The sequence below is a fragment of the Misgurnus anguillicaudatus genome, chromosome 11 (assembly GCF_027580225.2).
Source record: "Misgurnus anguillicaudatus chromosome 11, ASM2758022v2, whole genome shotgun sequence".
NCBI lineage: Eukaryota > Metazoa > Chordata > Actinopteri > Cypriniformes > Cobitidae > Misgurnus > Misgurnus anguillicaudatus.
The window spans coordinates 13,511,986-13,527,250 of NC_073347.2; the positions used below are offsets into that span (position 1 = coordinate 13,511,986).

Sequence of the window (15,265 nt, forward strand, 5' to 3'; positions counted from 1 at the left end):
CTCATTCAATGTTAGTAATACGGTATTTATTTCTTGCTTCTTAGTTTACCATAAACAAAAAGTTTTTCCTTAATATTTCTGTACCAAAATGCATTTTTGTCGTCTTTGTTTTGTCATCAGCTGTCACACCTCTAAAATGTAGGAGGTGTCACTCCTAACCTGGTAAACTGGTTTGTCACAAATGGTTCTCATTCTTCTATAATGAATGTGTCACAAGTTTCATTGAAACTAGAGTTTGCACAAAGAGTCTGTGTTTGAGTTTTCCAGCAAAAGAGTATCAGCATGTCTCGGAGCAGCACTGGAGGCCAAAGCCGATACAACACTTTGGAGAAACCCAGAAGATCAGGAACCTATGGCAGATACAGCAGTCCCAGACCCGGTAGCCAGAACAGCAGCGGAAACGCTGTGCTATGTGATTTTTGTCTGGCTAAGAAGAACAAGGCAGAGAAGTCGTGCTTGACATGCTTAACTTCATTCTGTGAAACTCATCTTCAGGCACATTACGAGTATCCGGCTCTCATGAAACACAAGCTGGTAGCGGCAACGGGCCATCTTCGCGAGAAGATCTGTGCTGAACATGATAAACTCTTAGAGGTTTTCTGCCGTTCCGACCAAGCTTGTGTTTGCGTTTTGTGTATCATGGAGGAGCACAAAAAACATGATATTGTTTCAGCTGCAGCCGAAAGGACAGAAAAGCAGGTGAGAGATGCCACTGCGTGTGTTTACAATGACTTATCTCATGAAGAACATTTATGCATTTGGCAGACTTACAGTGCATTTAAGATACCTTGGGATCAAACTCATGACCTTTGCACTGCTAATGCAATGCTCTACTAACAGTTACCAACCTTTTTTTCTGAGCTTTCAAATAGGGAAATTAACGTGTCACATCAACTGTACTGTCTTTTTAACAGAAAGACGTTGGGGCTAAACTGATGTCTTCACAGCAAAAAATTGAGGAAAAAGTGAAGAAATGGCAAGAACTTCGACAGGCAGTGGCATCCTTAAAAGTAAGGGGTTTGAAAAACATTGCCTGGCACAATCCTGAGTTCCCATCTAATATATGTGTGTGCATTAGTGTAAAGTGTAATGTGTGTTTGTGTTTTATATATATGACCCTGTCTGTGAAATCCAGGCTAAAGTCTCATAATCTAATAATGATATTAGGAGCATCAAAGTCATTGATTTCACATTGATTTCAAATTTTGTCATGGTCTTACTCAGTCAACATTAAAGATCAAGGATAAATTTTCACACAATGTTTTTTACATTTAAGGACAAGTTCGGTGTTTTGCACGTGAAGCCCTGTTTTTCGGATTGTTTGTGATGAAATAGAACGGTTTTGACTGGGATTTGGACGTGTGATGCTGTCCCGAGAATTTTCGGGTGTTTGTTCTATCACCTCCCTCTGCAATGGCTGCATAGGTGCACTGGAACGATCCTTCCTTTAATGCATTGAACTTTCGTTTGCAGGGACGTGGGGCTCGCCGAGTGGTCGGGGGTGTTCACTGGTGTGCTCGCACGGAGATCACTGCAAAAGATGCTTTCCAACAGGTTTTATCATAGTTTTTGTCCATCTCCATTGACTTGTATTAGATGTGCTGTGAGGTACGGTATTACTCCGCGCCGGGAACAATGTTTGTATTCCTGCAATTGGCAAAGGCGGATTATCGCCACCAACTGGGCTGGAGTGTCTATTATTCAAGCTCTCAACGGAAGAATGTACGAGTGTGAGGCGTTTGGAAAAACAGGTCCACAAGTTTACAACGAACGCTAAAACACCTGTTGGAAAGCATCTTTTGCAGCGATTTTTGTGTGAGCATATCAGTAAACACCCCTGACCGCTCGATGAGTTTTACGTCTTTGTGGGCGAAGGTTTAATGCATTTTGGGAGGGATTGTTCCGGTGCACCTATGCACCCATTGTGGAGGTGGGAGGTGGTACAACAGAAACTGAAAAATTCTCGGGCCAGCATCATATGTCCAAATATCAGTCAAAACTTTTTCATCATGTACAATCTGAAAACAGGGCTTTAAGTGTAAAATACCGAACTTGTCCTTTAGGGTAGAAAACAGTAAACAGCAAAAATGGCTTAGCTGAATCTTCACAGACTGGGTCACATGTCTTTTATCATTATTTTAGTGTGAGTAAGTGTATTTCTTCCAATAGCATTCATCTCAGAGTGTGCTGGATGAAAACGAGAGGATTTTCGCTGAGCTGCTGCGAACTCTGGAGAGGCGATATATAGACGTGAAGGAGACGATTCAAGCCCGGGAAACACTTCTTGAGTCTCATGCAGAGAGACACATGGACAGACTTGAGGAGGAGATCACACTACTGAGAAAGAAACATAATGACCTGGAGCAGCTGTCTCACTCGGATGATCACATCCATTTTTTACAGGTTCAGCTCAGTCTGTGATTCAGTAGTGTTAAATAGCTTTTATGTTTTTGCAAGAGTTACCTACACTAATGTCTGTTCATTTTTCTCTAGAGCTGGCAAGCTCTCTCTGCCCCGTCTGGATATGAGGACTTGTCTAAGGTGACTTTAGCCCCACACCACAGTTTTGAGGATGCAAAGAAGGCCATCGCTGCACTTAAAGTACAAGTAGAAGACATAAGCAAAGATGAACTGAACAAAATCTACTCTGCAGGTATCCAAACCTTTACATTTCAAACTATTAATACAATAAATCAGGTCAGTTAGTCAGTTGTTATTTTTTGGTTATCTTTTGGCTAGTTAGTTGGTTATGGTGCTTTTCACTGCATGGTTAGGGCTCGGTACAGCTCAGTTTTGGGGAGCGTTTTCCAGTGTGTACAGTACCTAGTACACTCTCAGAAAAAGGTACAAAAAGGAATAAAAGTTGTCACTGGGCGATACCTTTTCAAAAAGTACACTTTTGTATATTAAAGGTACATACTGGTACCTCATATCTGTACAAGAATGGTACATATTAAGACGTTTTTAATAGTGCTGTGCAAAGATTAATCGCGATTAATCGCATACAAAATAAAAGTGATTTTTTGCATAATATATGTGCGTGTACTGTCTAATTATTGTTTTACTTATATATAATTTTTTAAAATTTATTTTTAATATAGAATATATAAAAATATAAATAAATATATATAAACATGGAAATGTTTCTTAAATACATACATGAATGTGTGTGTATTTATTTATACATAATAATTACACACAGCACATACTCATATATTATGCCAAAAATCACTTTTATTTTGTATGCGATTAATCGCGATTAATCTTTGCCCAGCACTACTTTTTAAAAGGTACCATCTTTTGTACCTTTTTTTAAAGAGTGTACCTGGAACTTTTTTATTACCATCTCAAGTGAGGTTCCAAGCCAGACATTCTTATACTAAAACGTGACATGTAACACTGCAGATCACTTATTGGTCAGAGAGAATCATCACTACCGGCCTCATTGCAAAATGTAATATAAGCTTAATCTTGTGCACTGTCGTTTGCGCTTTGTTGTATGAGTTCCCAATCTCTCTTGTATTTTTAGCAGTAAAAAACATCAACATACAGAGAATCAAGAATTCCATTCCATTGATATGCCGGAATGCTCATGCCTGGTGTGTTTGTTTGTGTCACGTTTGCGATGATGTCATGACATAACGATGTCATGACATAATGATGTCTTCCAATACAGCAAAAAATACATTTCTCTCACGAGAAATATATTTTAAAAATATGCAAAATATATTTTTGTAGAAAGCAATGCTCAATTAAATATATTTTTGAATTTGGAAATATATTTAGTTTTAACCTTCATATATCAATGTTTCAAAATGTATTTCAAAACATGGCCGAAAATATATTGGTGAAAAAGTATTTTTTTAAATACATATTTCAGCAAATATATTTTTTGGCCAGTTTTGTATATTTTTATATATTTAAAAATATATTTTTTGCAGTATGGGTTTAACCCCACCCACTTTGAAGTGGTAGCCTACTAAACCGAGGTGAAAAAGCGAACTGTGCCAAAGGTACAATTCCAAATTATGTTTTTGCACCCTTGAAGTAGCTCCAGATTTTTAAAAAAAATGCATTTGTTTTACATTACTTTTTTTGCATAAGTATTTTGAATCGGCCACAGTATGACACAATTGAGCAACTAACTCACACTAGGGTTTACACTCACAGTTCTGATCTTTAAAGGGAATATTGCATAGGGATGATCACCTCCAAATGGAAAATCGCCCATAATATTGCGAGCTGAGCCATGCTATGCCAAGTGTACAATGCAGTGGAAATGCACCATTAGAGACAGGTTCTAGTACCCAGTTTAATATAATAAAGCTTGTATGAATGTATTTGGTTTTTATTCACAGTTAAGGCGGTTCAAATTCTACAGATTGCGGAACCATTAAAAAGAGAGGAGTTCTTAGAATGTAAGTTACTTCACCCACAAACAAAACATCATGAAATGCAAAACACACACACACTTTACACATTTTAAAGCTGTCATCTGTTAAAAATAAACAAAAATAATTGATTGAGCAAGTACCCTACTGAAAAATCCAGCTAAGACCAGCATAAGCTGGTGAGCTGGTTTTAGCTGGACCCCAGCTTGGTTTTAGCTGGTTTTGCTGGTGTAGGAAGCTGGTTTTGCTAGTGTAGCAAGCTGGTCTAGGTGTGTTTTGGTCAAATTTTAAGCTGGTCTAGCTGGACTTAGCTGGTCATGCTGGAATACCAGCTGGCCCACCAGCATGACCAGCTTTGTCAGGCTGGGAGGACCAGCATAAACCACCTTAGGCCAGCTAAAGCCAGCTGGGGCCAGCTACCAGCTTGTGCTGGTTTTGGCTGGATTTTTCAGTAGGGTAGGCCAAGACTACAGTGTTAAATCCTTACCTTACCTCCAATAATAATGATTGATAAATTGTCGGGTTGAATTTCGTGGGATTTTTTTTACAACAAACATAAAGAAATATATGGAGCCCGGCAGGTCACCCCTTGGAGAAAAGAAACAAGACCTGCAAATCTGTGATCATGGTTTTGTCATTTATTAAAAACTGTACTCACATAGATTAATAAATCGTACGCACAAGTTAATAATCCGCTGCTTTTAGATTTGTAATCCGTACCCTGTAAGGTTTTGTTCTGTGTTTTTCTGTACTCTGTGTATTTTTGTTATTAGTACTTGTATTTTGATACTCTGCTCTGTTCGGACTTTTATTTTGAAATTCATCATGCCATGTCACGCTTCACATTTCCTGTTTGTTTTTGTATTTAAGTCACTTCCTGTTCACCTGTTCCCGGTTGATTAATGTTTAGCCTGTTGCAACCTGTTAGCCTGTTTTGGTTATCTGTTACCTGTATCTGTTCCTGTTTCTGACCTGTGCCTGTTTTTTTGGATTGTGATTGAACTCTGCCTGCCCCTGACATTGTGTCTGTTTTGGATTACGTTTTTGGATCTTCCCTTACTGGATATGTTTGCTGGCCCTTTTGGGATTTTTTCTAATAAACACCTTTTGCAAATGGATTCACCTTCTCACTCGCTTTCATTAAAGCAACCCTTACATACCCTCAGTTTTTGCAATCCGTACCCACAAATTTTCGAGAGAAGAAGGTAAAAACCAATACCATACAAAAAAGTATAAAAAATTATTTCATTTGGTCATTGGCTGAATGCAATTTTACATAGTTATTTAATATTAACATATTAACCAAATAAAAAATAAGTATAAAATTGTATGCTATGTTTAATTGCACGAATGACAGTAGCATCCGATTAAAATATTACGTAAATATTATGTACAACATAAATTTTGTACGGTTTAATAATCTGTGAGTACGATTTATGAACTGAGAGGACGAATTACAAAACCGTGATCACGGATTTGCGGGTCTTGTTTTTATGGGGTGATCTGCTGGGCTCTGTAGAAATGTATTTAATCTGCAATTTTATGTTTCAAACATAGATGGCGATAAAGAGACAAAAGTTATGGACAGCAGTTTAAAGCAAAACTACAGCCAAATTTCAAAACCACCCCATCATTTACTCACCCTCAAGCAATCCGAGATACATATGACCATCATCTTTCAGACAAACACATTTGGAGTTATTTTAGTAAATGTGCTTGATTTTTCAAACTTAAACACAAAAAAAGTGCATTGATTCTTCATAGAGGTGATACACACAGCTCCAATGGGTTAATAAAGGTCTTCTGCAGGCAATTGATGTGATTTTGTAAGAAAAATATCCACTTTATAAACTAATAACTAGCTTCCGGTAACGACTCGCGCGATTCACTGCGCAACTTTCTTGTGAATCTTCTGAGTCCCAGATGGAGTTGATACCAGAAGCTAGTTATTACAGTTTATAAAGTTTGAAATATGGATATTTTTCTTACAAAATCACATCGATTACCTTGTGAATCAAGATGAATGCACTTTTTTGCTTTTTTACTTCAAACTAATCAATTTTTTGCAGTCATCTTTTAACAATAACTGTGTATCCAAAGATGTCTTAATTAGTCATAATAATCAGCATTGTTGCAATATTTCCATCCAGATTCCTGCCAGCTGTCATTGGATGCCTCAACAGCCCATCCAAACCTGTCTCTGTCAGAGAAAAACACAGTGGTCAAGATGAATAATCAACCAATGTTGTATCCTGAGCACCCTGATCGCTTCGACTACTGGCAGCAAGTGCTGTGTAGAGAAGGTCTGGCTGGTGGTCGCTACTACTGGGAGGTGGGCTGGAGCGGCACCGAAATAGATATTGCTGCGACTTACAAGGGCATTCAGAGGAAAGGAAATGACAATGTTAGTAGCTTTGGGTGGAATGACAAGTCTTGGAGTTTGTACTGCTCTGAATCAAAGTTCTCCTTTCTGCACAACAGCAAAAGCACTACTTTGTCTGATTCTGTCCCCAGATCCTCCAGGATAGGGGTGTATTTAGATTACGGGGCTGGAACGCTGGCATTTTATAATGTGTCAGACAATATGAAACTTCTTCACACGGTTCATACTAAATTCACTGAGCCCATCTACCCTGGGTTTGGAGTCTGGGGATATGGAACCACTGTGCGACTGTAAAGATAGAGTTAATGACAAGTGTTGTAGAGTCAGGATATCAAAAGTAGCCTTCACAGAGCAGTGGCTCTCAAACCCCCTTGTGTAGGGTGCATTCATTAATAATTAAATTTATGACATAAAATAATCTCAAACGTATAATTTAAATTTAACAAAACATATCAAATGATTATTGTTCTGAGGTTTAATTACACAGAATTTCTGATAAATGAATGTATTTGATAAAATGACACAGAAGTGGAACCCCCATGGCACAATATCATAACCCGTTTGAGAACCACTGCTATATAGAGTGAATTAAGTCAGAAGTCAGCATGCAGTACATGCATAATCTGAATCAAGATATGTGATACTCAGTTCCACCTGCTGTGAATCTGTATAGGCTCTTATTTGCAGTTAAATATATGTGACATGAAGGAGTATAAGAATTTAAGTCTATTTATATAAAGATCATTACATCTAATGAGAAGTAAAAATGTGAAGTTACCTATTACAGTAGATTTACCTGTACAGTGTTGCAAATTTTTGTTTAATAGCCTTACAGAATACAACATTAGGACACAATTTTATGTTCACAGTTAATTACGCTTAATTATTTTTACATTTTTAATTAATATTAATAACATAACTTGTGTTATATTTTATTTAAAGTCTTTAATTTGTTGTGTTTGTATTGTTACTTGCTTTTAGTACCTGGAAAAATGTGGAAAGCACATGCTAAATCTCACCACAAGATGGAGCAATTTAAAACCTTTTGAATGTTAAATATTTATGTGTTTTTTTAGGAATACTGTGTGATAACTCATTACTATTCAGACAAACTGAGGCAGATTAATGTTTTATGTTAAATAATTTTTTACCATGTTTTTTTTAACATGACTACTTTCATTTTCAATTAATTAAATCATTGACATTGACACTACATCAGCATATAGCTACATAATTAAGAGGCTTAATAAAAATACTGATATTCAGAATATTCAATCTACATTCAGTCTGTTTTGTTTGACACATAACTCATTCTTCTTCCTTCATGTTCTTATCCAGGAGTATTTTTTCATCATTTTTAGCACAGTATTATCATCTGGTTAAGTCAGAACATCAAAAGAACAAAGACATTGATGAAGAAAGAAACAAACATATTGATTAGACCTGCTTATACTCAATAATGAACTACGATACAGACTCAGCAATAGCACAACTGTTTAAGGGTCTTTTCTTTAGATTGATTGTGAGGAAATATTTACAGACTAAAAGTTTTCTATAGATTTGTTGAAGCTCATTTGATGTGATTTTGACTATGATGGATTTTAATACTAACAGTATTTTCATTGTTGTCACAGTGCAAGGTGTAAAAACCCAGATCTACGAACGTGTTGCAGTTAATAAGTTAGGCTTATACATTAAATAAGTTTAAGTCTATTCTGACCAACTCTGTCAAGATAATGGTGAAGAGCTTCATGCTTGTCTGATAAGAAGTGCTTATGAAACAAGATGAATCACTTATCAGCTAGAGCAGTATCACATCTAATTGTCCCAGAATGTACAAAACCTTAACAGATCTGTTAAAAACATATTGTTCTTAATAAAGAGTGGCACATGAACAAAAGTGTCTTTTTTACACTTTGGTTGTAATATGGATACACTGATTTCCAAAAAATTGAGCCCACTATTCAAGAAAAAATATCTATCTTGCTTTCATTTAACACACCATTTTAGTTATTTTATTTGTAACAATTTGGGTATAAAGTTAAACTGAAAATGCAAATGAATTTCAATAGTTTTTTGCATTCATTGTGTCCCTTTTTGTTTTAATGACAGTATGGACTCAATGATCCGTGTTATCTCAGCATAGTTTGAGAATGCTCCAAAGACCATCTGGTGATTCAGTGGAAGCAAATCTGACCTCTTGTATGAAGAGTTAACATGGTCAGTGACACAATTGATTAGTTGCCTTAAAATAGAACATAATTTTAAGTCATAAATGCTTTTCTTAGTGAAATTTCTATTGTTTTTTATGTTTAAAAATAAACACATTAATAAATAAAAGTCAGAGGATTTTCAATGTGGTCTTAGATGTTTAGACACCACTGTACTTGGGTCAGTGACATGACATGCATATTTTTGTGTGCCTTTTAAAAATACATTTTCCCTGACTCAGAAATATGCATTACATCTATTAAAAAAATAATAATTAAGCTTGTTTTGTCACTGACCCATATATAGGACATGCAATTGTTCATAATGTTGCATAAAAGCATGTACTGATATAAGGTTAAGAATAAGGTTTTGTGCATCATCTTATGTAAACTCACAATGTGCAATAGCTATAGTATTTTTAGCCTTTATTCATCTTTGTTATATTATAATGCCAATTGTTCATATTTATTGTACATTAACGAATGTTAACAGATGTATTTAGTAAATGTTGAAATTAACATGAACTAAGATTTAATAAATGCTGTAAAAATATCTATGTTATGTTAATACATAAGTACAATTACCTCATTATTTCAAGCAAGCACGTCACGATATACCGTATCTCAATTAAGTTTTATAGGCAATCTCAGTTGATATTATATCTCTTATTAAGCTCACGCTTCCTACGTAACGTACAGTGCGTGATGTACAGTATAATGACATACAGCTAGGATACTGTACTCTAGTGATGTGTGATGTGTGTATGGAGGCGGAGCTGAGGAACAGCTGGACTGTTTTAAGTAGTTTGCATTCACTCCACACGAGCGGGACACGAGATCACAAACCGAGACCTGCTTTCTTCTTCAATTATCAAACCTGACGGGAAAACATCGAGAGAAACACGCGCTAGCGGTTTGTTGGACGTTTGGAGTTACGGTGAATCAGTAGCGATTTATGTAATTTGTCTTTGATCACTCCGCGCTCTCTCTGTGGATCTAACAAAGGTGAAGAGGACCGGACCATCAAGGGGGGAAGGTGACATAAAGTGTCCACGGGTTTCCGAAAATTAAATACACGTAAGTTAGCTTTGAATAATATTCGGCCATTTTGCCTCGTTACTAAAACCGTCAAAATTTAGCATGCACGTGCAATGCATGAAAAGCGTCAGTTTTCTTCTCGTTGTAAAATGTTGTCCGTGTGTGTCCGCACGTGTATGATGTATAAAATGAGTATAAATGCAGATTGATGAGCGGAGGGACACCGGCTGGAGGTGGAGGTTTTCAGGAGTGCTTGTGACGATCAAGTGTTGGAGATGTCTTTGTGGATGATCTTACCCGTCAGTCTCCCAGCTCTCACCATCACTGGAATATGGGTCGTGTAGGTTTTTTTTATACAATTATGATAAAACACAGTTTTTTAAAAAGTATTTACTATTTTTATTTTAATGCAATGATCCCTATCTTGAAGATACGTCTTTGCTTATTTTAAATATTTTTGGAGAAATTGTCAAATGTCAACTCTCCAAGCATTTCAGTTTTTAGTGTAACTTAATTTTTTATGACAAGGTTATTGTTTTTTATACAAGGATTATATCAGCTTAAATGCAGTCCTGGTACCATTATCATTATTAAATTATTTTTTATGACTCTTGTAGTGAGAGTCTGGGAGATGATCCCAAAGCAACACGAACTGAAGTGAAGCATTCCCCACTGTTATCCGAGCAAGAAAAGGCTTGTTTTGCAGCATAAAATAAAGTATGAGCTACAAAGGCATTAAATTAGCATTTACCATAAGGAAAAACTTGATATTTTAGTCTTTCAAACGTGTGATAGTCGTGTTCCTGAAACTAAACTAAGAGGAGTATTCATAAAACCACCAAAAACTTGACGGTCTGACTCGTCTGAACTTGTCTAAAAACAATGGGAACTTTAGGTCTTGCTTATTAACACTTTCATAGTTTAGCCAGCACATGGATGCTTAAAAAGATTGATAGAATTGGTTAGAATAATATTTAAGCATCCAGCTCCCCCAAAATGTTTATATATTTTACTTACCCTTATGCAGTCTCAATTGTGTATGACTTACTTTCTTCAGTTGAACACAAAGTTTTATATTAACGTTTATGCATTTGGCACATGCTTCAAATCTCATTGGTTATCACGTTTCTCATGAACAAGATATGGAATGACCAGCCCAGTCTCACGAAATTTCGTTATAGTCTTTTTTCGTGATATTATCACGAGTTTTCACGTTTTTTTCGTGATCGTATATCAAATTCCTGTTTTCGTGGGATTGTCACGTGTTGGTGGCTCAACTGTTTTGTCCTATTTTCTTGCCATTGTCTCTTTGGTTTAGGGTTAGATTTACATAAAATGACATCCCTACCCAAACCCAACTAACCTAACGCCAGGCGACATATAAAATAAATCAGAAAAAATTGTTTAAACCAATACATAAAGTGACATTCTAATGCAAGCACCAAATCTAACCCTAAACTGAAGCGACATTTGAAAATAGGAAAAAGCAGTTGAGTGACCAATACGTGATAATCACACAAAAACAGGAATTCGTTATAGACTGTTTCAGCAGTAACAACATAAACAAGCGGCTGTTGTGGTCCGCACGTAACTTCCGGTAAACTCCGCTAAGAATTAATTACAACAAAGTTCTTTAAACATAGTTTATTTATATAACAAGCAAAAGAAAAAACACATAGATTACCTAGGAAACCAAAACATTTGTCACTTTCGACGAGGCATTTGTTCAAGAGATCAGTTTAGCAACTTGTCAGACCATTAAAAAAAACGAAACCATAAGTAAAGTTCGGATCCAGACGTGCGTCCGATGAAACCGTCTATACGATCACGAAAAACCGCGAAAATTTGTGATATCACGAAAAAAAAGAATAAAAAAATTACATGACTATATCACACAACCTTTGTGAGACTGGGTAGGGAATGACAGCTAGTCACTGATGAGACAAACAAGAACCAATAAGATTTGAAGTTATCAACGTGTCGCCATATTTAAATTCATAGCTTGTTTGTTTTGGTAAATTAGCTGTTTTCTCACACACACTTCTAGTTTTTGATGGTTAAAGATGAAATGTGGTGCTCAAGTCTTGTTCTTTTCCTTCCTTCCTGTTAAATGCCTACAGCCGCCCTGTTTGTATGGGCTGCTGCAGGTCTCCTTCCTCTGTTGTAGAGCTGAGAGTAATGATTGAGGTGCTTACATAAACTCGGTGTAAGGAGATGGTGACTTCTCATTGACTAATATGCCAGAGAGGTGGAGAGAATGATTGGTTTGTTATTTTCATGACTCCTGTAGTGACAGTCTGGGAGATGATCCCAATACAACATTGACTGAAGTCATCCCGCTCCAGACTTTTCCTCCATTCTTTGCACAAGAAAGGGCTTGTTTTTGCAGCAGAAATGAAATATATAATTACGAGCTTCAAAAGCACTGAGTTAGCATTACCAAAAGAAAAAAGAACAGTTCAAAGTACATCTGTAACTGAGAAAGATGTTTGGTTTGTTCTCACGCTGAATTGTTTCATAATGGAAGTTATCTGTTGCACGTCGCCAGAAGCTGTGTTTTGAGTAAATCACACTACACAGCCCCTAGTAACCTTATTTTGGAACATTTGTTTGCTGCTTTGAATTATTCAGCCTACGTTGTAAAAACGTTTCTGTCTAGGCAAGGGTACGTTTTCAAAGCAGTATCTTCATTGGATGTTTTTCTTGCGTTCGGTCTGTTGTTTATGAATTAGAAGAACGTGGCTTACTCATGCCACAGCCTTGCATGTTTCCACAATTATGTGTGGTTCCCTGTGGGATTGAACGTACTGTTTACGCAAACAACACTAATAACATTTATGCAAAACATCATTTTTAAAGGTTTAGGGCCCCAACAGTTGAAATGTCAGTCTCTTCAGTAGTCCCAACCAGGTGAAAAAGTAGTACACTTCCATAGTGTACTTAAAGTGCACACTAATTTTGTACTTAATCTACTAAAAATTCATCTTTAGTACTTCTTAAGATGTTCTTAAGATTATCTAAGTTTATTTATTTGTGCTATTTTGAGACACCATAAATATGAACTTAAATGCACTTTTAACACACTATCTCTGTATTAAAAATTTATTTAGTTAACACTTGTATTAAACTTGAACTCAACTTTCATACAAAGATGGGTTCAAGTTTACTACAAGTGGTACCTAAATACATTTTTAGCACATTTTAGTTCATATTTATGGTGTCTCACAGTGAAGTACACTTAGATGTTCTTAAGATTATCTCAAGACGTACTAAAGAAGAATTTGTAGTATATTAAGTAGTATATTAAATAATATATATTTTAGTATATTAAGTACAAAATTAGTGCACAAAATTTTTTCACCTGGGGTTGTTAAAAAGTTATGAATGAAGGATTTTGTCTGGTTTGACATGTAGGCGCCGCCTTATTATTATTTATTTATTTTGGGGCATTTTTGCCTTTATTTGACAGTGATTAAGGACAGGACAGGAAAGTACAGGGAGGAGAGATGGGTATAGGATCGGCAAATGACCACGAGCCGGGAATCGAACTCGGGTCGCCGAAAGTGCGAAAGCACCACATTTCGGAGCACTGCCCACTACACCATTGGCTCCGACTGCAGGTGCCTTCTTTAGTCAGATCATGTCTTACCAGGCCTGATGTGAAATTGTGAATGCTCAGCTTTTTTTGTAAATTATGTAGAAATATAACATATTTCAAAACAATCTCATGACAATTTGAAACCATGAGGTGACTAATTTATATAAATTTGTACTGATTTATACATTTTTGTATGATCTACTTTCGCCCCATTGATGTTGGGTTTAGGGCAGTGGCGGAGCTAGACTTTTAAAACAGGGGTGGCAAGGTATTCTTTTGGGGGGTCAATATACAAAGTGTTAAATTACACTAAAAATAAATTATTTTCCACAAAATAAATTAAAGTTGTTTATTTTCCAAAATGTACACAATTATAGCCTATATGTATTAAGTATACAGCAAAAATAAAACAACTGGGATCTGTATGGCCCTGATCTGCACCTGACTTTTGCTTCTTTAGAAAGAAGTTGGTAATATTGCTTTTTCTCTTCATTCTGCTGTCCCTAAAGGAAAACTTGGTTACACACCTCATGAAGAAGCCAAAATTTGGAACAATTTGCTTGTTTTTATTTACCATAAGTAAACCGTTACTAATAATACAAATACTACAGTAATACATTACGACAAAATCTGAGTATTTTGAGGTCTAGCCTATTTGACAACACTAAGAAAATTGCACAAGGACGTCTACACATGTTATGTTAAGGGAGGAGGGAACGAGTTTCCATAAACTTTAATGTAATGATGTAAATAGACTTCTGTCCCTCACATTAAGCTATGGAATGGCTTCAGATGACTTTGTGAAATTATAATCCAACCCTCAGCCCCAACTCACCCAAACTGACGTGAAAAACAAATCTCCACGGTGGTTTTATTAAGTTCAGTATGCTGCATTACACGTGCCAATATGAATAAGCCTACCTAATGTCTGTGATTGTTGCTGAACATTTGCTAACAACATGTTTTTTATTGTTTTAAGCATCTTCACCCAGGCGTGACAGTATTAGTCAGTTTCACAGGACTAGTAATGCTCATTGAAGTATTAATGCTAAGCACTACAGTGCAACGTCTCCCTTACTTCCCGTTAAAACAGTACTTTGCTTAATTTAATACCAATAAAAGCCGTACATACCAGCAAAACGCTCTTCATCAATCCTGTGTGTGCTGCCGCGTAATGTTTTGGAGCACGAAGAAGCTGCGTGCCAGCTTAACCAATAGGCTTGTTCGACTTCATGCGGCGCCGCAAGAATCGTCAGCTGGATTACGTCAAAGTACCGTGAGAGCGAGTCGCGAAATCATACGGAGGAGTTTGCTTTTAAGTCGCTCTCGTGGAACTTTGACGTCACCGGCTGTCGGTTCTTGCGGCGCCGCATGAAGTCGAACAAGCCTAAATGAAAGTGTAGTGATTGTGCGTGCTGCGCATTCACGTCCGCTGGGAGATTTGAGAAATGTTCGAAAAATGTTTTCAGCCAATTAGCCCTCTGGCTCCGCCACCGGTTTAGGGACTGGGCTTCATTTTTAATCTTTTTATAATAATTTTTTTAGATTTTTAGACTCCCGAATCGCATGAATTTGTACGAAATACAATAGCTAAGTTTTTTGTGAGATCGGGTTGGATATTTCTGATCTTACGGGAATTTGTACA

General features: G+C 36.5%; 2 protein-coding genes across 2 annotated transcripts in view; both read left to right on the top strand.

Annotated features, from left to right (window-relative positions):
- Positions 1–25: 25 nt before the first annotated feature.
- On the top strand, positions 26–8,670 carry ftr14l (finTRIM family, member 14-like). The gene is made up of 6 exons (XM_055170970.2): positions 26–699; positions 915–1,010; positions 2,170–2,403; positions 2,494–2,653; positions 4,359–4,418; positions 6,542–8,670. The coding sequence occupies exons 1-6, from the start codon at positions 283–285 to the stop codon at positions 7,066–7,068; spliced, it is 1,494 nt and encodes a 497-aa protein (XP_055026945.2). The 5' UTR covers positions 26–282; the 3' UTR covers positions 7,069–8,670.
- A 1,068-nt stretch (positions 8,671–9,738) lies between these two features.
- The window catches only part of LOC129415884 (transmembrane protein 150A), a 39,741-nt gene continuing 34,214 nt past the window's right edge, over positions 9,739–15,265 (top strand). The window contains exons 1-2 of the mRNA XM_073873067.1: positions 9,739–10,058; positions 10,192–10,362. Of these exons, the coding sequence (XP_073729168.1) occupies positions 10,298–10,362 (65 nt within the window). The 5' untranslated portion in view covers positions 9,739–10,058; positions 10,192–10,297. The remainder of the gene's footprint in view (positions 10,059–10,191; positions 10,363–15,265) is intronic.